At 36.5% G+C, this 26257-nt stretch overlaps 1 protein-coding gene across 2 annotated transcripts; it reads right to left on the bottom strand.

Moving 5' to 3' along the window:
- Window positions 1-286: 286 nt before the first annotated feature.
- On the bottom strand, window positions 287-25482 carry LOC136855372 (trimeric intracellular cation channel type 1B.1). 2 transcript variants are annotated; one of them, XR_010858002.1, is made up of 8 exons: window positions 25160-25482; window positions 14190-14346; window positions 13151-13246; window positions 12840-12928; window positions 5981-6068; window positions 5331-5451; window positions 3408-3656; window positions 287-1537 (listed from the first exon to the last, which is right to left on the bottom strand). XR_010858002.1 is itself a non-coding variant. In XM_067132295.1 (8 exons), exons 1-8 carry the CDS (start codon window positions 25278-25280, stop codon window positions 1533-1535), a joined length of 834 nt encoding a protein of 277 aa, XP_066988396.1. In that variant the 5' UTR covers window positions 25281-25465; the 3' UTR covers window positions 287-1532. The 2 variants fall into 2 exon arrangements, 1 of the variants encoding a protein (XP_066988396.1); XM_067132295.1 differs by having other exon boundaries at window positions 3500-3656; window positions 25160-25465.
- Window positions 25483-26257: the final 775 nt, after the last annotated feature.

Below are 26257 nucleotides of genomic sequence, written 5' to 3'. Positions count from 1 at the left end.
CTTTTCAACCCCTCTAATCCCTTCTTTTCACTGTTTTATGTGTGAATGGTTGACCAAAACTTTATGAAGTAGGCTTATAAAATCAGTTCACAAACTCTCGATGTAGAGAGGATCTACTCGGCGATGTTGTAACTCATCCAATACCACTTGTGATATTTCAAAAAGCAGTGACAGTAACTATTCCAAAATACAGAATCAACGTTGCTTTTTGTACTAAAATTATAATACCGTTGTATCAACGTGTAACAAGTCCCACTTTCATCATGACTAAAGGAATATAAAACAATTTAGGGTGTCATTCTTTTTTTATTTTTCTCCAAAATTTCAACAAGTTCATATTGAAATTTCCCATAAAATCATGTCATCATGGATATTTTCCTTTGATGTGTGCAGTGAGAAGTGTCTTTTGTAAAATCTTTGTATAGTTTACAACAGATGAGTCCTGACTCATATAGGTCAAGTTCAACCTCGTAATACTGTATACAGTATAGAATATATTGCACTTATGTGAAAATAATGCACAGTATCTAGCTTTTCTTTTAGAGAGAGAGAGGAACCAAGGTAAAGAGAAGACGACGATGACGAAATCTTCTGAATAGACAATCTGAGCATTCAGCGCTCACCCAAAACTTATGGATTAATTGATAACGGACAACTCTGTGGACAAAACCTCTTCGCGGGTGAGGGGCGTTGCCAACAACGAGATCACCGCAATGCCCCACAGCCACGAAAAATGGATCCTGAATTCCATCTACATGACGTGTGACTAGTAAGACTATGGGAGTTAAAAGTGGTGACTAAAAACACTTAAAAAAGTGTAAGAACTACATTACATATTTTTCAGAAGGAAGACTTATGCCACATGGACAACGGAAAAAGATTGGGGGTAGATGCATGCAGCAACACTGGTCCATACTTCCGCATGGGATGCATAAACTACGTGCTTCTGCATTAGTCTTGTATGCACATACCTCGGACTGAGTAAACAATGATTACAAAATATGTTCAATATCTTGCTCGACTTCCACTGGAGATATGCAACCAAAGATGGCACTCTGTTCGTATAAAATTCAAGGTTGTGACTTAGTGACATTTTGTACATTTCAGTTCCCAAAATACAACAGAATCATTTGGAAAGTAAGCTCGCATATCCTTGCTCGTTTTCCAGCAATAAAAGATCTCTGTTAAATCAAGAGAATGAATTTGAAGACTGAGTGTTCCTTCATCTTAAGTGTTAAAATATTTCTATTGAAATTAATTCATTTCAGAAAAACTATATAGTACCTTAAAAAGTAACATTTCATTTCTTAAGCAATGAATGAATCAACCTTTTAACAAGCTGAAGATTTTAGAAATAAATATACTTCAATATTGCAAAATGAATAAAATTCATCGTATTCAGCAGCTTCCATCAACAACCATTAAAAGGAAGCAATAAAACTCGAATTGTGACAAATCTGATGGTGCTGAATATCGTCGCCCCGGTTTCCACAAGGTGGGTCTCTTGTGATTCAGCCGACAGTCTCAAAAACCTAACCTGGAACAAAATAGAGTATTAGTAAACGAAGGAGAGCGACATCTTTTTCATCCCTAACTTTCCATAAAGTCCTCTTGATACAACAAAACATTATATGGCTTAAAAACAGCTCCGAGACCTGGCATTAAGATCACATACCAACTCTCTTGCTTTTTTTCTAAATATGCCAGATGGACACAGTCCTAAATTAAAGTGTGTAAATAGGCCTAATGTACTCAATTATGCCTTTGTTCACAAAATGGGTCCCTGAACACATGCAAATCATTTCTTATCTCAGAAGATGTGCAGCACTATAATGAAACTGTTCTCTTTACCAACAGCGAAAGAATTATTCTGCTAAAATAGTCAAGTATACAGTAACACTATTAAGCTGTTTTTAATTTAAGTAAGGTTCTATTGACCCCACACCAAAGAAAACATGATTGATAAAAGCATTTCTCATTCATACAATACTGTACATTTAAGATTAAACAGTATGGCACTCCCACAGCATAAGAACTTCTATAAAATCCTCTCAAGCCTTCAATGTAGCCCTAAATATTTTTATACCTTGTTCTTAAAGATGACATATAAATGCAAAAAATCACCTCCCCTATGAATACAAAATAGATTAACTATACTCATTCAATTTTATTCCATAAATAACTACTGTCCATCACGAAAAACCCGCTTTTACCTCAACTTTAAAAAAATTACAGTGTTACCAATTACTTAATATCAACTGCAACACAGTAACAAAATATGCAATTCTTTTTGTTAGTTCCACACGAGAATATATGCCAACAGTCACAGCAAATTTGCTGAAACATCTGTACAGTGAGCAGAAATGTTAGTTTAGTAATATGCAGTCTACATAAAAAATAAAAAGTCTATAGTATCAACCACTCCAAACTCACATACCTCAAAAAATCACATTAACTGTAAAGAACTAAGAAGTCACTCATCAAATGATGTATTTCCAAAATCAATTTTCTAATAATGACACAAAAGAAACAGTATCATTCGATCTCATGCCTCTAAAACAAAATTAAACATCAGCTTCAGATGACTTAACATCATGCAAAATAAAAACAAAAAAACCAGTATGCTTTGACAATACAGATACTATTTCAATGCTTTCTAAAATGGACTATACATATGTAACACTTCGTGTAATGCAAAACTTTGAATTGGGAAATATTTTGATAAATTTGAGGCCTGTTCCTATTATGCTGATGCAACAACTAAGCCATCATGGCTCAAATTATGATAAATGACTTTATTTGAAATTGAGAAAATGGTTATGAGGAAGTTTTTTTAACTCTAAAATAATAATAATTTACCATAAATGAATGACTAAGATAGTCCATTAAAACATAGTATTGAAATAAAAGTCATACCATACAATAAATAGTCCTTGACCACACCAAAACACTGATTATCAGTTCAAGTAACCTTAGATTTAAACAGAAAAAAAAGATATACTAAAAGACAGGTTCATGTTGTCTTAGAATGACCTTGTATTTAAACAACTTTCCTGAAATTTTGAACAAATTACAGTTCAAAAGAACTCTTACAGCATCCATCATATGATTCCAACTTCCAAATTTCAGTATGACCCAAAGGTAGAATAACAGAAACTACGGTACATTCATTGGTATAAAATTAAGTTGAGTAAACATTTGGTTTAGTGGTTTCTAAGGAGAAATTGATTTGAAAACATTTTAATAGGATTTTTCTATCATTCTTGTCCAAATGCTGGAAACTCTTCAGTAGAATTTCCCTTTAACACCATGTAGTCAATAACTATTCTTTGCCATAATTCAAGATAAACATTACAACCCTGTGCATAGCCTTAAGTCTAGCATTAAAAAAAAAGAGAAATACTTACAACATGTCTGTCACACCATGCCTTTGAGTTAGTGGACAAACACACACACACGAACATTTCTTTTCATCATTCCTTTTTATTCTTCCCATTACCATTTTTGACAGCATCACCACCCTTTTCAGCTGCAGCAGCCTTCCTACCAGCCAGAGTCTGAGACAGGGAGTCCCAAATGCCACCGAGGAAGATGGCGCAGAAGAGGTTCTCGAAAGGCACGAAGGGATCGTGGATACCCAGGAGCAGAGATGAGAGCTGTTTGGAGAAACAGAAAAATGGTTAAACCTGAATATCTGTCAGACAGCATCACTGAAACTCCTCTTCTGACAAGTTATTTGTTCCCACCAGGTTCTGCCTACTATGTGCCTTCTTGGGTATGTTCTTTCTGCTCCCATCTGCATTTCTGTTTGCCTTTTACTTTTCATCTTAGCTGGCCATATTTCTAACTTCACCTTCCCCCATAGTAACTTAAATTTATGCACTGCTTCTTTGGGCAACCCCTAAGAAACCAGCAATATGACTCAGTGGTCTTACTAAGCTACATAATACACAGTTGTTTCTAAATTATATGTTCTAATTACATCTAAAATATTTTTTTCGATGGAGTACCCAACAATAACCTATAAAAAGCACCTCAGTGTCATGCTACAATATAGCAAAACCGTACAAAATCTAATACTGTACTACACAAAATATTCCAACCTAATACTGCATACAGCCCTTGATAAGTTACACACTGGCCACAAACATATTTCTCATAAAAATTCATACACTAAGTTACCTTTAAAGCTAACAGCAATCAACACAGCTCAAAGGGTGGGACAGGTTTTCTTTCCTGGGAGTTATGGGTTTCTAATGTTAGGGTAGAAGCAAGTAGACATATTTACTGAGAAGACCAGAGGGTAAAATATGATCATATCACTGTGAATCCAATTCAGACTGAAGTAAAATATAAGCAACCTATTTGTATACATAATTAGAATAAAGCAACTTATTTAATTAACTCCTTGAAATTCTGATGACATCAAATGCTACCAAGACAATTTGTCAGCCTTGGAGAATTCAATAAATGCAAATGATGTCACACATACAAGATGTTCAGCTAACTTCAACCAGTCATTTTTACTTTTTGCTTTTATTGCTTTCCATTTTCAAACAAACTAAAAATATAAAAGTTTCAGCTTCAAAATGACTCCATAACCTATATTTTGACCAAAAAATAAATACATAACTGCACACTGAGGTTTATTATTTATAATGATGAGAGAATATTGCTATGCTCATGGGTAATCAGTGTCTGATTGAACACAGATGAGTTCTGGGGACAACCCTCTCCCCTTTACCATATTTTCTGACATGGGCAGTGACTTACAAAACCTTTGCTTTGTTTAGTGCTTACAAATTTATGTGAAGCTCAAACAGAGCTTAATTCAATCCGAATGCAAATGACCACAGTGACAACTAAATAATCATAAAATAAAAAAAACATCCGAAACTGCACTATGCTTGATTTACAAATAAAGAAGAATTAGTGCAAATAAAGTTTATAAGATGCAATTAAAACACCAGTGATATGCAAACAAGAAGTAATAAGTAGTCTGTTCAATACTTATGATTGTAAGAAGTGGGCTTCTCTGAAACATAGGCAATTTTTTTAGAAACTAAATTTAATCGTTAAAAGACAAGGTAAAACTTCAAACTTTCCAACTCATAAGATTGTATTTGTTCAAACAATTCCCCGTTAAATATCACAAATAATATCGCATAAAAACCAAAAAACAATTATTTTATTTTATTTATGTAAATGTTTCTGTAAATCCACAATACAAGATATTTCTCATGTGAGAGCATTCCCTATTAAAGTTAAGTATTTTGACTCACTACTTAATAGTAATAATAATAATAATAAAGCATTTCTAACTGACGTACCTTGAAATACACAAAGAATATACAAATGCCAAAGTAAACCAGGGCATGGGGAGCTGATATGAGGTCGGTTTTCTTGTCCAGAACAAAAATGATGCCAGCAGCAATTGATGCCTTGGTTGGGCTGGAATTAGAAATATAAAATTAATGGAAAAGACTTACAAAGAACATTTTATAAACACTCTTACCAAATAATCCATTTTCATAACTTCTTAGAACTTGACATGGTGTGTGCCCATGGATAAAAACTCATAAGAATAAATATGAGCTTCCTAATATGTATGTATTTCAAGTCACCTATCTTTTATTTGAAAATCAATTTTAACTGTATATTATTTCCATGAAGCATGACATGCTATGACATGCTTTTGAAAATTACTTGAAAGTACAGTTTCATAGTCTAAAAGCAAGAACTGACCTGAAAAGTTTGTAAGTAAAACCAAATGTTTGAACTAATTTAATGATACTAAACTTTCTCCCTGATTATGAACAGGAACCTTAGACTCAAAATATACTTCAAAGAGATTTACAGCTATGGAATTAACATTTGCAAAAAGATTTTGAGTTCCGAAGTTCCTCTGACATAATGACCATACAGCAGTAGGACTAAAACACAACACCAGAGAAAAGAAAACCACAAAATCTTGACTTACAAGGACGGCTGCATGACTTCGACGGCCGTGGGTGTCCAGACGCCTCGCAACAATCTCTCAACCACTTTCATGAAGCCAGAGCCATTACCTGCACACGCCAAAAACACGAGTCAGAAATCACTGTTATTTTCATCCAACAATACAGAAGGTATTCTCTATGGTGCGCTTTGCAGACCCTCATGATGCCAAGTTTTATTACTTTCTTTTACTTTTTATTGGAACTATACCTATGGGGACCTATGAGGTCATTTAGCTCCAAAAATAACATTCACACAATTGTTAAGCGAGGGTGGAAAGTACGATGGAAGAAAGAGAACATAAATAGAGACAAAGTGAAAAGAATGAAAGGGGTTGCAGCTAGGGACTGAAAGGGCAATGCAAAGAAACTTAAGTAATGCCTACAATGCACTGCGTGAAGTACACCAACAGCACTACCCCCTTACAAGGTTCAACTTGTTCTTTTGTTTATAACCTTTGGCCTTCTCCCATTTGACTTTCCAACTTCTTTAACATTCCCCTGATTCAATTTTCACCTCACTTAAAAACAAATCTCTTTGACAAGGCCTATAAGGGTCTAGAAATTAAGTTTTCATAATAAAACTAATATTGTAATACTTACCTGAACACCTAAATTAAGCCCTGGTCACTGGGTAATTAACTGTCAGCGTTACCAACGCTACAAGAAAAATCTTGTCAAACGAATTACACAGGGTATCGGTGACAATGTTGCTATTACTGGCGATTAGAGGCCGGACATCCCTAACTGAGCTACTCACTATCAAAAATTGAAGTGGGGAGGAGAGTGGGAATCATTCAGGTGTTCAGGTAATTATTACAATATTAGTTTTATTATGAAAACTTCATATAAATACACTCCTGAACACCTGAATTAGCCTGATTAACAAAATTTTAATGGAGAGTGGGGATCAATCTAATTCATCCTAATTCGTCAACGGAGAATAAGCAGGTAACTCATTATTAACCTACTATGTGTAAATGTATGTCACCATATCAATCAATGCTTTCAGTGAAGAGACATGCTGGAGGGAGACCCATCTAAGTTGTGGCACGCCCCCTTTTACAACCGCAGAGATGGTAGCTCACTGATCTTCTCTGCATAGGATATCTGTTTAGTCATACACTCACCATATCAATCAATGCTTTCGGTGAAGAGACATGCTAGAGAGCACTTTGATCATCCGTCGACCTCCCATGTGGCTCTTCAGAACCTCTCATGAATGGAGGAGTATGATGAACCTCCCGTAGAACCCCTTCCGATTAGGAAGCAAGGTTGAATCCTGTCTACCCGACCCGATAAGAGAAGATAACCTAGAGTCTGCCTCCCTATACACCTACCCGACTCAGCCAAACCAGACCAGTTTACTTGATGTTTGGGAGACTACTGTTTAGTTGCATACAAAGATTCAAACACTGCTTGGTTTGGTTGTGTAGGTTCCTCAGGAGCCTGGACTGCGAATAGAGAATGGATAAAGTCAACCATCCGCTTATACTCGCTTTCATTCGCTGGAGAAAAAACCTATATCTGGTACTGGCTCCTCTTCTTCAAATGAGCATTCTCTGTCAGACTGGTCCGACCGAACCAGAACAGGAAAAGAGACAGACTGACCACCCGCAAGAGCTGCACCTGATGACCCGGAACTCGCTACACCAGGATGTGCGAGACCAACACCTGACATACCTGACCCCATCATACCTGAGCCAACCATAACCCAGTTGCGCAAACCCTGTACCAACTAAAGCCGATGACAAAACTCTTGAGTTAGACGCACTCAACTGCACAAAACCCCGCACCACCCATCGACAATGACGTAACACCTGGGCCGACCATACCTGGGCGACAAACACCCACCCCTGCAAGCGGAGAGGCCACAACACCCAACCCACCCAATGCCAGATGAACCAATGCCGCACCAGGACAGGTATCCGGAGCTGAAGTCACACTGATTAAGGGAGAGGGAGGAAGAACTCCCTGATGACCCAGAACCAAAGCCGAACCCACATTCAACACCTTAGAAGGAGGAACAGAAATAGCTGCAGGAAAAGTTGAGAAAGGAGTAGAAGAAGGAGAGAAAAGAAAGCAGTCACACTCCCAATAACCACCGGAGCACCTACCGCCGACGTCCAGTACTCAAAGGTGTTCTCAGGACAAGCTACGAGCTGCGGAACCAATGGGGACCGAAGAAGGAAAATTACCAGCTACTCTAGTGAAAAGGAGAGGCTGAGGACACCATAGGTACTGATACACTCAAAAATGACGCAGACGAAACGTCAAATGCCATAGCATCCGCAGAACCGCGGTGGACACATTACATTTTAAAGCCAGTAAAAGAAGAAAATACGGAGTTGCAGAAGACTCCGCAACTGCCTGTGAAGCATCTAGACCAGAAGCCTGAGAAAACTACAGCCCCGCCAAAGAAGGTGAGAGCACATAAAAAAGTTCTTAATTTAACAACGCAGAATAACTGCATGCGAAATTTCACATCGTCAGAAGAATAGCAGCTGTGTTGTGATGCCAGAAGACTGATATTTAGGAATTAGGAAGTGCTTTGTCAGGGATTTATTGCATGTGCTAGACGTGAACAGTTAGCTAAGTGTGTGGTTCGAAAACAGTTACAACAGAGGAAGTGTACAATTCCTGTGTTAGTAAATTGTAGTTCAAAAATTCATGTTTGTTAAAATACATGTGACAACATCTAGCAGCTCAGTGCATGCCCTGCCATCATCTCACTCTCACAATTCAAAGACCGTCATATCCAGTTCAGATTTACATTCAATGTAAATCTGCTGGCTGTACACCTTACCTCAATCCCAAAGAGAGAGAGGGAGCTGCTGAAAACTCCAACATTACAGGATTGCACCAATGAAAATTCTTTGCTCTGCTGACTTAATGGCAGAGAAAACAGGATGAGCGAGAGAAGACTCCAAGGAGAGACCCGATAAATAAGATTGTGTAAAGACATTGGAAGAAAGCTAGACGAAATCAGGAAAAAAAGGAAAACTCAGAAGCAGCAGAAGAGGCCATAGTTTTTTTTTTTTGAGAAAGAAAACTAGACCAACCCTGTTTTCCCTTGTAATCTTGACAGACATCACTAGCAAACTCAGGAAAATTCTTAAGACATGATCGAGAATATTGGAAACCCAAATAAAAAACATTGCCTAACTAATAAATCTGTGACAAACCTAACATTTGCATTTATGGGCTATATTGAAAACCCTATCCCCAGAATTACCACCACCGCAAGACGAACCGAACTCATCCACCGAAGGAAAAGCAACCTCCAAGGACGAAGGAGCATTCTCCAACACTACAGAACCCAACAAACCCAAAACCACATCTGAACAACAAACCATGGACTTAGAAACCTTCTGTTGTAAAGAACTCGAAGCAGGAAATAAAACCGAAGATGGATCCAAGACGAAGTTGTCACACTAGAAACCCCAACCAAACCCAAACCCGAAGAAGACTGCACCTTCCACTTCTCTTCCTGAACACTTCCTAGCCTATTTTCCCTACTCGTCTGTGTCTTACCTAACTCTACATCAACCTCAGAACTTACCCACCTTGAGTGGGAAGGGGGGAATCTGCTGCCAACACTGCCTGCTCCGCACCGGGGGGGCCGGCAGAACCTACCTTCGAGGCTTGTGGTTCTCTGTGACCCCCGGCACCCATTAGAGCTGGTTCTGGAACAGGCAGTGGGTGCTGAAAAAGAACGATTAGAATCAACTAAGCTACTACTGTCATTGTCTCTATTCTCTGTTAACTTACTCATCAGGCTAAAAATATGCTAGACATACTGGATGATAAACTGTCCTCTAAATTCTTGAATAACTCTGAATCTAACGCTTCCTTATCTACTGATTGTAACCCTACAGCTGATCCTGACCTACGCTTACTGTTCGAGGCAAAGCATTTTCTGTGTTTCAAATAATCCTCCATTTGATCTACTGACCAAGACCTATATTCCTCACATCTCTGATACTACACTGAACCTTCCTACATAAAATACAAACAGAATATTGATCGTGTTTGAGGGTACTCATCCTACGCTTGCAGGAAATGCAGGAAAGATGAGCGGCAGCATCTCCAGCAGAAGCCTTGGTTGTCGAAGATGTAGACGAAGTGGAAGCAGCGGCGCTAGCAGACGACGACGTCTTCTTTTCTGACTTGTCAAATTGAGTCTAAAGAACCGATCCAAAGTTAAAACCGGGAGAGAAGTTCCAAATCCAGTCAGTAAAGTATAAATCCAGGAGAAAAGGCGTTGAAAACAGTCCAAAATCATAATCTGATGTCCAAATTCTTTAAATGGGGGTCAGGCTAAATGACCAAAAGTGCGTTTGATGTGGGACACACCCACGTAGCATGGCGAACATATAACAATTGGGGATGTCGGCCCCTGTCGGCCGATATTTGCAGCAGTGTTGTCAACGGTACCTCAGGTAACTCATCTGACAAGATTTTTCCTGTAGCGTTGGTAATGCTGACAGTTAATTACACACTTTTTGGGTAAAATTATGGGGATATAGTTCGGGCTGGTCAGTGACCAGGGCTAATTCAGGTGTTCAGGGAGTGTATTGCAATATGCAATTTTATGGTTTCGGTAGAGTACTTTATAATGGAAATACACAAAGCTGCAACAGCTAAAATTCTTGATACAGGCAGTCCCCGGTTATTGGCAGCCTCGGTTACCAGCGATCCAGTTTTACGACGCTTCTCTAGCGACGACGATAACCAGATTTTCGTCACTGATAACCAGTTATCGGCGCTGATCGCCTCTTATTGGCGGTGCTGATCACCAGTTATCGGCAACGATAACCAGGGATCAGTGCTATTATCGCTGATTTTCGGTTATCGTCATGCCGTCGGGAACAGAACCCCACCGATAATCGGACTGCCTGTATACTGTACACAAAAAACGGTTTGTTGAGTAATCTTTGTATAGAACCAGTATTCATCAAAATACAAAGAAGCATATTTACTGATATTAATACCTTTTAGTAATGATTCCACAATTATAAATCATACAGTAAACTACCACTTGGACTGCAGTTTCTCAAAACTAAACAGACTCGATGAGCTGCACTTTTGCTACAAAACCATTATACAAAAATATAATTTTACTGGCAAATGAGAACCTAGTCACAAATGACAAGTCTTTACCCTAAAGCCATTCCCCGATTACTGACCCCAAGATACATTCTTTTATATCCTCCCTAGTGCTATGTGCTATGCCAAAGCACTTCTGGAACTCTGCCAGCTTTTCTTCCCCAAACCACGTGCTTTCTCCCTACATCTAAGAATATTTCTAAACAATTCACAGTGATTAATGGACAGGCTTTTAATCTTCTAGAATTATCAAGCAACGTTTTTTGCCCACTGAAGTTATAAAATTCCATGCTAGGAATCTGGATGATAAAATTAGTAATCATTACCAGAACTCCATAAAAGTCTGGCAATGTTTATTTACAAATCTTTAAAATAACCACAAAAAACATTACACTTCTCTAGCAGTTTTTTATTCTCCCTTTTAAACTTTTCTTCCATTTTTCTTTCTCATTTTGATGAAGTATGGTTCTTAATAACGAATTAAATTTTGTCTAAAATACATCACTGCTTTATGGACAATCATTCTGCTTCAATTCCAAAGTAATCACAATCCTTATAAATACAATCAAACAACTACTTCACATCAGCAAATGCCCAAAAACAATGAGTTAATATCATAATACTTCTCCAGCTGAGGCAGATAAAATCACTGCTACATCTACAGCATGTGGAACTAAAAAATGGCAAGAGCATTGGCTGCAACCAACAATAACCGTAATGAGAGAGGAATAGTGGTCCTCACTTGCAAGTCCTAATGCTTTGTTACCTTACTAAACTGGTAGATAGGGAACAAAAGCATTTTTATGCTGGATTGTGTAAGGCTTTCCAATGTCTTAACTCTACCGGTGTCACTTTCACCTTGTCTAACTATATAAGGAAATCATCATCATCACCTACAACTCCAAGTGACACAAAAAGCATCTGTGAGCTTTCACCACCCATGTCTTCCACAAATCCCCAAGTTTACAATAACGATGCACCTTTCACCTTGCCTAAAAAGGACACTTTAAGTCTACTTAAAGGCGACTAAAATTCTGATTTACTAGTCTGGCTAAACAATGGTACATTAACTATAATACACCATGGCACTTCAGTAGAAGATATAGAAACACTGAACTCCTACAAGGGTTACTGGTATATTGCTATAGCTTGAAATCAGACAAGCAAATCAAATTTCTAATCTCTTGCAGAACTACTAAAGGTATCAATCTTTTAGCAAGAAGTTACAGAGCCACTTGCATAGTGGGATACCACTTGCAATATGCCTTGCATGCAACACTCTACATGGTATTAAAGTTCCTTTGCAGTGACTCTTTTGCACCAGCTGCATTGGTTTATGCCTTTTGCTTTTCATCCAGTCCCTGTTTCTTTTGCTTTGGAATCAGAGGTGAAAACTGGAACAATGAAAAGTCAAACAAGACTTTAATTTGTTCCAAATTTTACCTCTGATTCCAAAACAAATCTTTCACGCAATGCACGAGTCTAGACATAAGACAGTAGTCTTGTTTAACTAATTCTTAAAACTACCTTTATTTCCCATTGATTTACTTTGCTCCCTTGACAGCTACAACTTTACACATCACTTGAGTTCATATCTTTTACTAAAAATAGGTCTAGAATCAAGGCCAAAGTCATTTCCAATAGAAATTGAAGGAATACCCCTTAGAACAAAAATGCAAGAATAAAAAAAGAATTATCACTAAAGAGACAAAACAAAACATGAATAACACTAACCCTTTATGGCACCAATCAGAATCATCGTCACATAACCGTTAGGGAACACCTTGGCTGCATGTGTCACTCCATCATTGATTTTCTTTACCCTGAAAATACAGGCCACCTTCACACAACGGTCCACTTAGCAAGTCTCCAATACTTCCAAAACTATTAGATGAAATATTAAAACATCCAAATTCTTAAATAAAATCAATGTAGTTCCAGATGATTTACAAAAATTATTTTGAAGACCTACCGTTCAATCTAACCGACAAAATAGTATACAAACATATTAATTCATATACTGTACATAGCACACACATGCTGACCTGTAGACTTCCTTCATGGCCGCAAGAAGAACCTTTATCGGGAGGAATTTCGCAACTTTGTAGCCGATGTCGAATGGAGAGTAAAAGATGACATACCTGTTGACAGAATTAGCAACACTTAGAAGTTAAGCATTTATGTTTGGTATGTAGATATTCTTTTAAATCCATAACTTTTAATCTGGTTCAGTTAACATATGCCTTTTCCTTCACCTTGCCAATGAAATTAAGACAATTTATGGTTGTTTTGTCAATGTAAAGTATTAAACAAGCTTTACACACAACTACAGTGAGGTGACACATGTTTAGCTGTACACCCTTAATCAGGATGATAAAACATCATATGGTCAAGGATGTACATCAGCACCTAACACATTTTGCAAATGTACCAAGTACTATACATAGTATTTAAAGATGACTTCTGTAACATCATGAAATATCTGTATATGAATTCCTCATCTTTCATAAACTGAGTCTTTCACCTAGGCCCACTTGTTGAGAACATAGCCTGGTCGTGATTCAGAGATTATCTCTATTAACATATTCTAAGAATATTCTTTAGACTTATAAAGAATACAAAAACTTGATACCCTCTGATGTCTCAAAGTTAAATAACAGTTCAGTGAACCAGGAAACCCCTACAAGACTAGGCAATACCAAAAGTAAAAAATGAAGTATATTTTTTGGGTCAAAACACTAATTCTGATATCCCAGAAAAGTTCCATCTACAAGCAACTAATTCTAAGCGTGCGCACGTGCACACACACACACATACACACAGCAAAACACTGTTGCTGGAGTCTTCAAAATTCAACCCACATCTTCCCTGAGGGTCACACATATATACTATATTTCACTTCATCAATTTTTCTGACAATCAACTATCAAACTGCAGAAGAAAAAACTGAGAATGACAAGGGATATCCATATGCAAACAGAGATTTGATAAAATATTTCGACAGTATGGCAAAACACCTCAACATGCACTACATCAAAATTTATAACCAGCTGGGATGAAGGCAATAGATTTGTCCATACATACCATACAATCGTAGCTAAGAGAAGCTGCTGGTTATTCTTTATAGCACCAAGAACAGGTTCACCCAAGAGGAAGTTCGTGATCAGTCCGCCCGCAAAGATTGTCGCCATAGACGAGATCCAGTTTGACAGAGGGTGTTTTCGTGAAAAGGGTAGCGCGCCTGTAATGGTAAATTTGTAATTTTTACAATCTTGATTGACATTCACACTAATAATCACTTGAGTATAATTTACAATCTTCATTGACATCAAAAGAGTAAGTCACTGGACTTCATTCTTAAAGGCCTTAAATGGTCAGAGTTTGAGACACAATGTTTGGTCAAGTCCCATGCAATACCAGTAAAGTACATGCATATATACTTTTCAATCACATTTATCTCCTCTAGAAAATAATTCATTAACGAAGAAGACCACTGGAAAAATTCACTAACGAAGAAGACCCCTGGAAAATATTTCACTAATGAAGAAGAAAATGAAGAAGAAGAAAAAGAAGAAAACATTATTCAAGGACTAATTTAAGCAATATACTGTAATCCTTTTCTCTTATAAGCCACTTTAAACCATTTTAAACCAATAAATAATCATAGTATGTACTATACTGTACTGCATACCAAAACAGATTCTGGGAGTATATCTGCAGCGTATGGACTTAAATAGAAGGCGTAGCATTAGTATCTATCTACACACACACAAACACACACACACACACACACACACACACACACACATATATATATATATATATATATATATATATATATGGTACAGTATTTTCACATAAACTGTAAAGGACTTGAAAAAAAGGGATCGATTCCCCAGGTTTAACATACCATAGAACATTCCTATCAACTGATAAGTACACCGCTTGGCTATTTCCATAACATCAATCAACCTAGTTGTGAACAAGTTATCTTGGTAAATTTCTATTTGAATTATAAAAATTCAAAGTGTTTTACATCACAGGATACTGATAGGGATAACATATTTCATTATAAGTACAGAACAGTAAACCCCCGCGAATTACTTAAAACCCCTCTAAAAACACTTAGAACTGCCTATTTTGATAGTTTACACACAAGAAAAACCCTCTAAAAATGCTTATACCCGAGTACTTTAATAGTTTTATCACAAAAAGTGCATTTAGACATGAAAATTATATGGAAATACAGTAATTAGTGGATATTTCCCAGTGAAAAATACCGCGAATGGGAGAATTTTCCGCAAAAAATGGGTAGATATGGTGAATTTTCCGTGAATAATGGGTGGATATGATCCATAGAGAAATCCGCGAATACGTGAGTCCGCGAATTGTGATAGCATGAACACCGGGGGGTTTACTGTATTCTTAGCCTCTAGGAGGAGAGATTTAAAAAATATAAGCACTAACCAGTTCAAGTGTCTAGCACACATATCAAAATTTATCATTTTATACAAAATTTATCATGCTAAGATACAGTGTACAATATTCAAAGTCCACCTCAAGATAATGGACATTTTATATTGAAAGAGTAGGTGAGATAATCCAAAGGAAATTAAACTGTTTAGATTATAGTGAAGTTCTAAGATATTTTAAATAAGAGACAAGGGGGGACAAAACTATATCTAAAAATCTTTCAACAAAACTCTCTGCAAAAGGAAGGTCCCATAAACAGAATTACCTCCGGAAATAAAGAGTAAAGTAACATCAGACCGGGAAAAATACTTGTTAAAACCACTCCTTTAAATATAGCACTCATTTTTTGCGAGGCGTTATGTCCGAAACCCTTACAGGTGTTTGCTACAAAAATATGCCAACTTTACAGCTGGTTACAAGCTAAACCTTTTAGATGTCTTGCTATACCAAAGGTTATAAGTACAACAGAGATTTGATGCTTAAATAAATGATACATTTTATTCTCAAGTGCTAAGTGTTTCCAAGTATGATTCTAATTTTGTATTTCTATACTGGAAACTCTGACTATAATTCTGTATTTCTGTAACTGTTTTGTTCAATAAGAAATTATGTTAAAACTAATTTATATGAATCCTATCAATTAGCATCTCTTTATTACAATTATTCATAAAAAACTAAAGTCCTTGACTAAAAGACAGTATAAACATATCTGGCTATTAATAAATATACATTACAATGAGCACACAGTGCTCAAATCAGACTTATGCATTATGCAACACAAACCAAAATTCCCTGGATTCCCTAATCCCAAGAGACAATGAAAACAGAATTCCCAGCTGTAACTTGAGTCTTCAAATGACGAACACATGAAGCTCTAAGCATGCATCACCCTTATCAGTAATATCCGGAGATTACAACTGAATGGCTTTGCCTTGAGTGACCCTCAAGAGAAGAGATAACAGGGAAAACTTTCAAATGCTGATGAAAGGGAGAGAGGGAGGGTGTGAAACTAACAAAGTGGCAACTTCTGGACAAGGTCTGAGATAAATATAGCTGAGGTGAAGCAGAGAGAGAGGAGAGGAGCCATGAAGAGAGAGACACACACAGTAAGCCAAAACCTCCCTCACTTCCCTGAGACTGATTTCCCCACCCAACTAGGTACAATCAAGAAACAATGTCACACGTATATCATATATGGCTAGACTCATCTATGTGTTACAATCCTATGAATATCCAAAGTATATGAAGGAATAATTTACAAACTCTTAAAATAATAACACCAATAAAATCTCAAGGCTCAGTCAACAATTGTAAGCCTCCACTCTCCCACACATCAACAAAATAATGACCAAGCAAACCATACTTAGAGTGCAGGGAGACTGTACTCTGCTAGACACCATGCTATAAATATCCCTGAGTGCATCCCCCCTCAACCTTTACTCTCCAATGACACCGGGAAAACAAAAGCATCTGCTCTATTGTAGGTCCATTCTGTAGTAGGCCTTGCATTCAGTGATTCCTGTACAATGGCTGATAATGTACTGTATGATTTTATTTTTAACAAATGAAATCATACATTTTAGCCTAAGTAGAACATGAATACCCACACTTTCTAATTTCCCAGAGAATCTAGGAGAAAATTACCAATAATCAAATAGTACTTTCATTTTTCTTAAATAATTGTCCTTACCATTTTTTGGAATCTCTACGAGATACTGAGCACCTGGACAAATACATACATATTATATTCCAATACCTTTAAGGAATAGCACAAGAATGAACATTAAATCAATACAAGTTCTTAAAAAATCAGTTAAGCAACAAACAGTGTTGAAATTTTGGAGGTTGCTATTTCACGAAATGCTACCAAAATATCAACAAGATACCACTGAAATACAACCAAAATGCATCCTAACACAAATTGCCCTAAATTAGCTTCCATATAATGAATTTTCTAATCACAAAAAACACAATACTGAGGCATGTCCAACCACCAAATTTGTGAGCAAATTATATTTTTGCTCAACCATTACTGAAGTACAGTTCTATTTTGAAGTTCACTGCTTTTCCAGGCATTGTCTTTTACATGACAGCTCAAAATGGTGGTTGCTTTTCCTTGTAATGATAAGTATAAAAAAATATCTTTTCAGTCATCTTCCATAAGATTTATTTCCACAACTGTGCTATGTGCTTGCACCCTGAAACTTATGCATGCTATTCGCTTCTGAAAGCACTGGATATGTAATGAGAGGGGAAGGGGTAAGGAACAGTTAGTCATGAAATAATATATACAGAATTAACAGGCCAAAAACCAGATGAAAGCAGAGAGAAGTAATTTTATATCTAACACCATAAAAACGAAAATGTAATGTATAGACATTAACACCTATGATGACACTGAGGAGTCTTTTGCAATATGCAAAGATCACCAAATAACTTATTAATGACACTATTCTCATTATCATACTGGTGCAACAAAATCCCTATTATTGGCATTTCAATACAAATCCTTAATGATACAAACTGTGTAATATGTAACATCAAAGGTTGGATTCCTGAAGGATGTTAAGTACTGTACACTTCTATACGCTACATGAAATTAACCAATACAGGAAAATGATGCAAAAACTACAGATTAATGGGAAATTCAATGATATAAAAGGGTGGAGGTCCGAGGGAGACAACTCACTTGTCATCACTAAGTTCAACTGAAATCACACACAAAATTATAAATCATTTTGGGTTTGGGAAAATTTGCAAACAGCTCAAAAATAAAATACATTTATCTAAACCTCAAAAGTCCAAGCAAAGATGCAATGCATTGATAATCTAAAGCAATTCTCCTTCTATTTTATAATTTATATTGTAATTTTCTTACATTTTTATCTATTTATTTATTAATTTGTTAATTTGCTCTCTCTTTTCTATATTTCCTATTACCTTCTGCTACTTCTTCCAAATGAACACCATACTCTTTGGAAGCTTAAATTTCATGTCAAAGGCCCCTGTGGGCTTGTTTTATATGAACAGGGTTCATCCTATGAATAATAATAATAATAATAATCCGTATCTTTTGTCACATACTTAAATTCAATCATGTGTGGCAATTCATCAAAACCTTTGCACCTAAAATGGAATTTTAAAACTGGACTTTTTTTTATAACAAGTAAGGTAATTCTTCCCAACACACTACAGTATATACCTACAAAATACAGCAAATGGTTCCTAACCACCTTTTGTATTGTCACTTCCTACACTTTGCCGATTTGCTACATTCCTGAGCTGAATTATTGATCAGGTTTAACATGACATTTAAGAACACAATAAAGTTCAACAAACAATAAAGTTTTTTTTTTTTTTACTATTTTACGTTGTGATGGAATGCTCTTCAAACACCAGGTACATAACACAGACTTACTGAAAGGAAGAAAACACAATCCTACCAATTAACAATGGTATTTCTAATTATACTGCATCTTTAGATGACTAAGTACGAGTAAACTTGGTGGTTCTAATAAATTTCGTCCAATAGTTCTTTTCAAGACTTACATAACTTGTTCTAAGGAAAAATAAACTAATGAAAGTACAATGCTGCAAAAACACTAATTTATATAACAAAAAAAATTCCTTGTCCAAAATCCAGAAATCTACATAATTATTTCGAACATTACTGAATGATCTAATAGAGCAACGAAAAAAAGCAAGCTAGATTCATTAGCATTTAAATACGTGATGAGAAACCTCAATTGGACTAAGCCATGCATATTGAAAAGTTTAAATACCGCATTAAGTTAAACAGAAAATTAATAAGCATTTGAAAAGTAACTGAAAGAGTGGTACAGTTTCATCAAGACTTTTCAATAACCTACGACTTTTTAATTTCAAACCAGAATCTGTACACTTCATGAAGAGGGAACGAGGAAATGTGAGAAAACCAAAAGAATGCTTCGCAAATACTTTACACTGCCCACACACTTAGGTCTTTAAAAATCTCAACCTCTATGCTGCATGTATTAAAATCTTGTTCATCAAAGATTGTCCTCATTCATGGACATACAAATTCCATTAATTGCTTCAGCACAAAATGTGAGCAGGTGAGGCTTCAGTGCTGTGTTGGTAATTGTACAGGTATCCCACATAAAATTCCTGGCACCCTGCCACTCCTGCTACTTGTGGAACTGAGTGCAATATCATTCTCTCTCTCTATGTCAGTTCCTGATCCCTCTGATGCCCAGAGCCTCACAGACATACAGCTCTATAAATTCTAGACTGGTCATATGCTGCTCCTAAGGTACTATTAGAAAATGTAGCCTGTGACCAAACAATATCACAGAAGAAACATCAGTGCAACTGGACAACAACCAAAATGTGCAGCAAAGACAGTGACCGTCCTTGCCAGGGTTCTGGTGGTTACAGTCAGGTAGAACTAATGAAATTCCTCAGTACATACCAAGAATGGGAGTTAATAAAACTGGGCAAAAATGACACATTTTAAATAATATTGTTAGACTTACTGAATCAGAAGAATACTTAGAAAAAAAATGTAAAGTTTTTGACAATTACAATATGAAATACAGTATGGTGCAATTGAAACTGGTATTTTTGACCAATTATTCAAATGAACATCAATAAAGAAATAACTATGGCACACAAATTACCCATATAAAATCCTTCATCCCCCACTCAAAATACCTAGATACACTTCATATTCCTTTCATTTGTAAGATTTTAAACAAGTGTGGCTACAAAATGCTGAAAAACTGGTATAAAAAATTAAAAGAGTGCTAAGAATCATCACTGGAGTGTGCTAAGAAACTGCCATCAAAAATGACAAAATTGCAGAACACTGTACAGTACAAAGGCTGGAAAATGCACCAAGACCTAAGAGACTGATGGTTTGGACATGGGATGAAGAGTGGTTAGTCAGAAAAGTAGTCAATATGGAAATAGGTGAATAAAGACCAAGAGGAAGGCTCAGAAAAAGATAGAAAAAGGGCCTAAACAGAGACCTATATCATCAGATAGGACCAAGGAGAGAACTAATTGCAAATCTAACCCCCTGACAGGGTAAAGCTGGTGCAAAGCATAATGATGATGATGATGACTGGGAAGCAATTAGGCCTATAGTTATAAATAAAAGTGCAAAAGTATTGCCACTTCAGCATTAGATAGGAATTACGAGTGTTTGCAGTGTAGCACATGAAGACATTTTCCTCTTATACATGCTGTACGAGAGAGAGAGAGAGAGAGAGAGAGAGAGAGAGAGAGAGAGAGAGAGAGAGAGAGAGAGAGAGAGAGAGAGAGAGAGAGAGAGAGAGAGAGAGATGCTTAATAAATACTGTAACAAAGAGAAAGCAGTTATGTTCAATTAATAAACATTAGGGAGTACAGTAACCTATTACAAGTACCACACTGTCCATTCTGACAATTGCACAAACACATATTGGGGTTAACCAAAAACAAAGGTGCTCTAATGAGGCTGTACAAAATTACTCAGTTGTGCCTTGGGGAATTATCAAAGCAAAATAAATAAATGTTGTTAATAAAATCACCAATATTTGGTTGTATAGAGTAGATTTTCCAACTTTAAAAAACAACAAAATATGAAATGTCATTTTTATCACCTTTCTCATGAATGTCATCAAAGTAAGCATTCAACTAATATCATTAAAAAATCTTACAATGATGAAATACTTACCCAAATTCCTTCAACTATAGTACAGCCTAACTTATAAAATATTAGTTTTCAAATGCTGTACAAGCAAACATGTAGAATTAGGTTTGTGTTGTGTTAATGAGAAATATTACTAATTCTGTTCTACAAGCATCTCAGAGTAATAAACAACATGCTGAGTTGAGTTGAATATAGAATTTAGGCCAAAGGCCAAGCACTGGAACCTACGAGGTCATTCAGCGCTGAAATGGAAATTGACAGTAAAAGATTTGCAAGGTGCATAAGGAGGATAACCTCACAGTTGCACTATGAATCAATTGTTAGGAGGGTGGAAAGTTAGATGGAAAAACAGAATATGAAAGGAAGTACAGTAAAAGGAATGAAAGGGGTTGTAGCTAGGAGCCGAAGGCACGCTGCAAAGAACCTAAAGTAATGCCTACAGTACACCACATGGGGTGCACTGTCGCCACTAACCCCCTATGGGAACAACAACATGCTGTTATGCACGCAAAGCATCATCAAAATACACCACTGAATGCTTCATGAGAAATTTTGCAATCTGCACCTTAAGCAACCTGACACATTTGTATAACTGGACTGCGACATATCAGCATTCATTACAATACTGGCATCAACAATAATTCCATTTCTAAAAATGCACAAGAACTGCCTAACTGACTGTATATTGAGTTTTATTGTTGCTTTAACTTTTTTTCAAAAGATGGGTCACTGAGTACACGGTACTGTATGTACAAACAGAGAATCAGTGTAATTCCAGTTAATGATATTAGCAATTTCCTTTTCCTACACCCTTATTTTTCTACAAAATCTGAAAAGTGTCCAGCTAAGTAAAAATCTGATACATATATGTATATAAGTACAGTACAGTACTATATTTGAATTCAGTCCTCAATAAATTATAACAAATGGTGTACAATCATAACAAATACAAGGAAGTCCAATGCACTTCCTTCATACAAATTTATTTCAAAACGATGAAATAAAACTAAGTTATCATGCCCGCATATCTAACTTACCTTTCATGTCCCTATAAGCCTGAATTTCAATGTTATTCTAAAATACCCAACACCTAAGGAGGCACTTATTTATTGCGCAAGGCCACGGAAGGTTGTGGAATGTAGGGTAGGCTGATAATCCCCTTATCAGAAAGTTTGAGGTGGGGTCACACAGTAAATTACGATACCTCTCGGAAACCAATGGATTAGGGTTCAGCATCCCTACCATTATCTGATAAGCAAATAAGTAGCAAAAGGCATAATATGAACAAAGTTCTAAATAACAGAATATTATGATACAAAACAATCCTAAGCTGTACCCAAACATGTAAACAGGTTTATATTTATTAAAGTAATTTCATAGCATCATAAATATTTGTTGTAACTATTAAAAGAATATCTGATTTTAATCATTTGTCTACAAACTACATTATATGGTACCCATTCATACATATCAAGCTAGTGCAAGCTAAATACAAAAAACTTCTAGCTTGCAAGCTAAATACAAAAAACTTAAGTCCACCAAGTATTCCTGGGGCATGTGACATTAAACACACAATACAAACTTCACCATAGCAATGACATCAAAGTACTTTCTGCCAAATAGCAGGCCCAAATCAAATTTTATATTTTAAGCTCAGTCAGCATCAGGACAGAGGAAAGAAGAAACATCTTTAATGATTGCTGTGGAACACAGTATTCCTACTTGTAAACTGCAAGGAAATAAGGGATCTCAGCATATATGAAGGCACCCTTATGAGATTACTACACCAACAGGAAAGTCTGTCATGGCTCAGTATAAGGGATGCTCAGCTTTCCACTTCCCATGAACTCCTGTGGCAAGCAAGGCTAGTTCAAAGATAAGTTAGGATACACTGATGGTAAGGGTCGAGGGATCACGCTAGGTCATAGTAGCAAAGGTTAAGGTATATTAATTAGTACGGAACAGTCCCCATTGTGCCCCCCCAATTTCTTAAAAAGGGACTGCGTTATTAAACTGCTAGAACAAAAGTTATGAAGCTACTGACCAGGTTTACATAGCTGAAGCAGCCAAAAAGACCAGGGTAAGTGCCCATATGTCAGATGTTTGGTTGGGTTTGTGCACAAAAATATTATCAGAAGGGTACAAATGGGGAAAAAGCTTCTTTCCCACCACCACACTCACCTCCAAAGCCAGGTATTTGCACCCTAGGCCTGGTTAGGATAGAAACATGGTTATCAGGTTTACATTTTCCATGTTCCTCCAGTGATGACATTCTATACAAGGAGCGCTTGTCTGTACAATTGCCTGTCTTCTGTTTTTGCAACCACAAAGAAATTAGAAATTACTTCCATTGTCTCTCATCCATAAACACTAGTTCTCAGAATGGGGTCTTTGTATTTTCAGATCGGATATGAGAGGGACTATGATAACAGGTTATGAGCTATGAAACACCTCTGCATTGAAGAACTTTAACTGTCTACTTCTGGAGTGTATGTGTAGGGGATCCAGTGTGAGTAAAGCTTCCAAGCAGAGACAGGACAATGCTTAGTTACTAGATAAGGTTTGGTTAGGCTGTCTGACTTTAAAATAATTCTTCTCTAATTTATATTATATGACACCATGTGCAACAATTATTCTTCTCACTCACAGAGATTGCATTTCCCGTTGTACTGCCTGATATAACTCATGGCATGACTGCACAACTACGCATATTTTAAAATTTGTCTTTTCATGGATAGATACACACATTGTCAAATATTTTCTTGCTTAATACACACTTCAAGAAGGGGTCCATTGATAAACAAAACTGTTGAGCAGTTAATAACAATTTAAATTTTTCATTTTTCTTATGTGGAATACAACTGAATGTGTAGTGTACCACAATTTGTTCTAAATTCTATTTTTTATAAAACATCATCCTGCTCATTCTTTCATATGTTACCAGCTCTAGCATACATGTCGTTACTGATGCCCGTTACTTTGTCCCAGATTCTGTCAGATGACATACCTTCTAAATGAGATAATTGATGTTTTCCAACAAGTTAGTTCCTTTAAAACTGGCCAAATAATATTTTCTCAACTAGATTTTCATATCAGTCTGACAAATTTCATAATCAATTCAATCGGAAATGTTTAGTTAATTCATTACAACCCCTCGTATCTAACAAAGAGGGGGTATGGCAGTGATAAGCCATGCCTTTAGGGTCAGTTTAAGCAAGGTAAACCCAGCATCCCAAGTTAGAATAATTTAAGTGTACATAGTAGTATTTTTCACATTCAGTAACTGCAATTACCGTTATGGAGGTCCATTTTAGGTATGGAGGGGGGGAGGGGTTACAGTGGGCTAACAATGGATTTCCAATGGAAATTTATATAAAATTAGTAAAAATTATATATGTACCCAATTAGGCTACATACATAGCCTGGCAATCATATGATGGGTAGCCTACTAATACCAAGCACAGCCTCCTGTACCTCCAACTAACAAAAAAAATGGGCTTAGGTACTGTGGATACTCTGACATTTGACCTTTCTTGTCCTTTCAACTTAAACCAGACCGGGGTACTTTCACTAACCAGGGCAGTGGTGCCCAAATGCCTTAAGGTATGTTAAGTGGGCACCACCTGAATTCAGCCTAACCTAAAATCGTCGAGTTGGGGATGGTTTACTGTGCTAATTATGGAGAATTTAACTTTGTTCAGCTTTTTGGGTTATATATAACGCTTGAGGGGTTAATTAATTATTAAATATATATTGTGGTATTTAGCACCAGAAAAAATTACTTAGCAAAAGGGCTTACGATTAGGTTACATGCCCAGACTATACAAACTGCAGAATGACAATGAACAACTTATGACACATAAGTTAATATGGAACAAACTGAAACAACCACACACAAATATCTCACCGGTGGCCAAATCTTCTCGCACGTACAGACAGCAAATAGCACAGTGAGCGATGTCAAAGTACGGGTACATTTTCAACTTTGTGACCTGGTTGGCCATCTCTAGGAAGGCTTCGGGATCCATGATGGATGTCTTTTTAATTATCCTCCTCCTCGCTCACCGACGACTGTTATCGTTTCGTTTTCCCCGAGTCTGGACACCCACGAATGAAAAAATAAAGAGACGAGGGGCACGTGAGAGAAAGTTCCGTTGAGCGGAACGCGATATCTCTGCCACACTCTTTGGAATAGACCCCCTGGCAGACGACGCGTTGGGATGCCATTTATTAATTATTTCTAATTTTATCTAGCATTTTTATGCCATTTTTATACCGATAAAGCGAACAATATTTAAATAAATATTAATATAATAAAAAATAATCTTTAAAAAACCAGAATCATATATGAAAATAATCAAAATTATTAAAGCATGAAGAAACTCTTCTCAGAGACGCATGCGCACGGCAGCAGACGACAAAAATAAACTTTTTAAGAAAGTGGTAAAGTCATTACTTTAAATGTTATATTGTTAAAATAGACTGTTCAATAAAGTCAAGATATTTTTATTTTACTTATTTTGCATTATTGCTCTTAGTATTCAAGTGTAATCTGACCATAGCCAGTGACTGTGCTGTACGATCATCTCATGTTTACTTTATCAAAAGAGTATCCTGGGTAGCTAGCGCAGCTTACAAGATGTTTAACACTATAGTCTAGAGTAAGCTTATTGTTGGCGGCCATATTACAAAATATATTTCAATTTCAAATCCTTATAAGCAAGAGGCGTTTAAAAGATGTTGTATAGTAGAAAATGAATGAATTGCGCAAGGCGAATGACGAAGATTTTAGCATTTTGAAGGTAAAGCTTAAACAGAATGACTATGAAGTTATCAACAATCTGTGTTTCCTTTCGCCTGCAACGGTCAATTTTTTATGCTATTTGCAAATAAGAATCCACACAGAAACGAAACAAACAGTAAGAATCAAGTGAAAGCGAGACTTTGAAATCATGCTTGATATTTGGTTTATGGATGAACAGATATGTTTTACTGGAAAAATTAA

This window comes from Macrobrachium rosenbergii, chromosome 31, assembly GCF_040412425.1.
Source record: "Macrobrachium rosenbergii isolate ZJJX-2024 chromosome 31, ASM4041242v1, whole genome shotgun sequence".
Classification (NCBI taxonomy): domain Eukaryota; kingdom Metazoa; phylum Arthropoda; class Malacostraca; order Decapoda; family Palaemonidae; genus Macrobrachium; species Macrobrachium rosenbergii.
The sequence above is the reverse complement of the archived record's forward strand: the minus strand, read 5'-3'. Positions and strand labels throughout refer to the sequence as shown.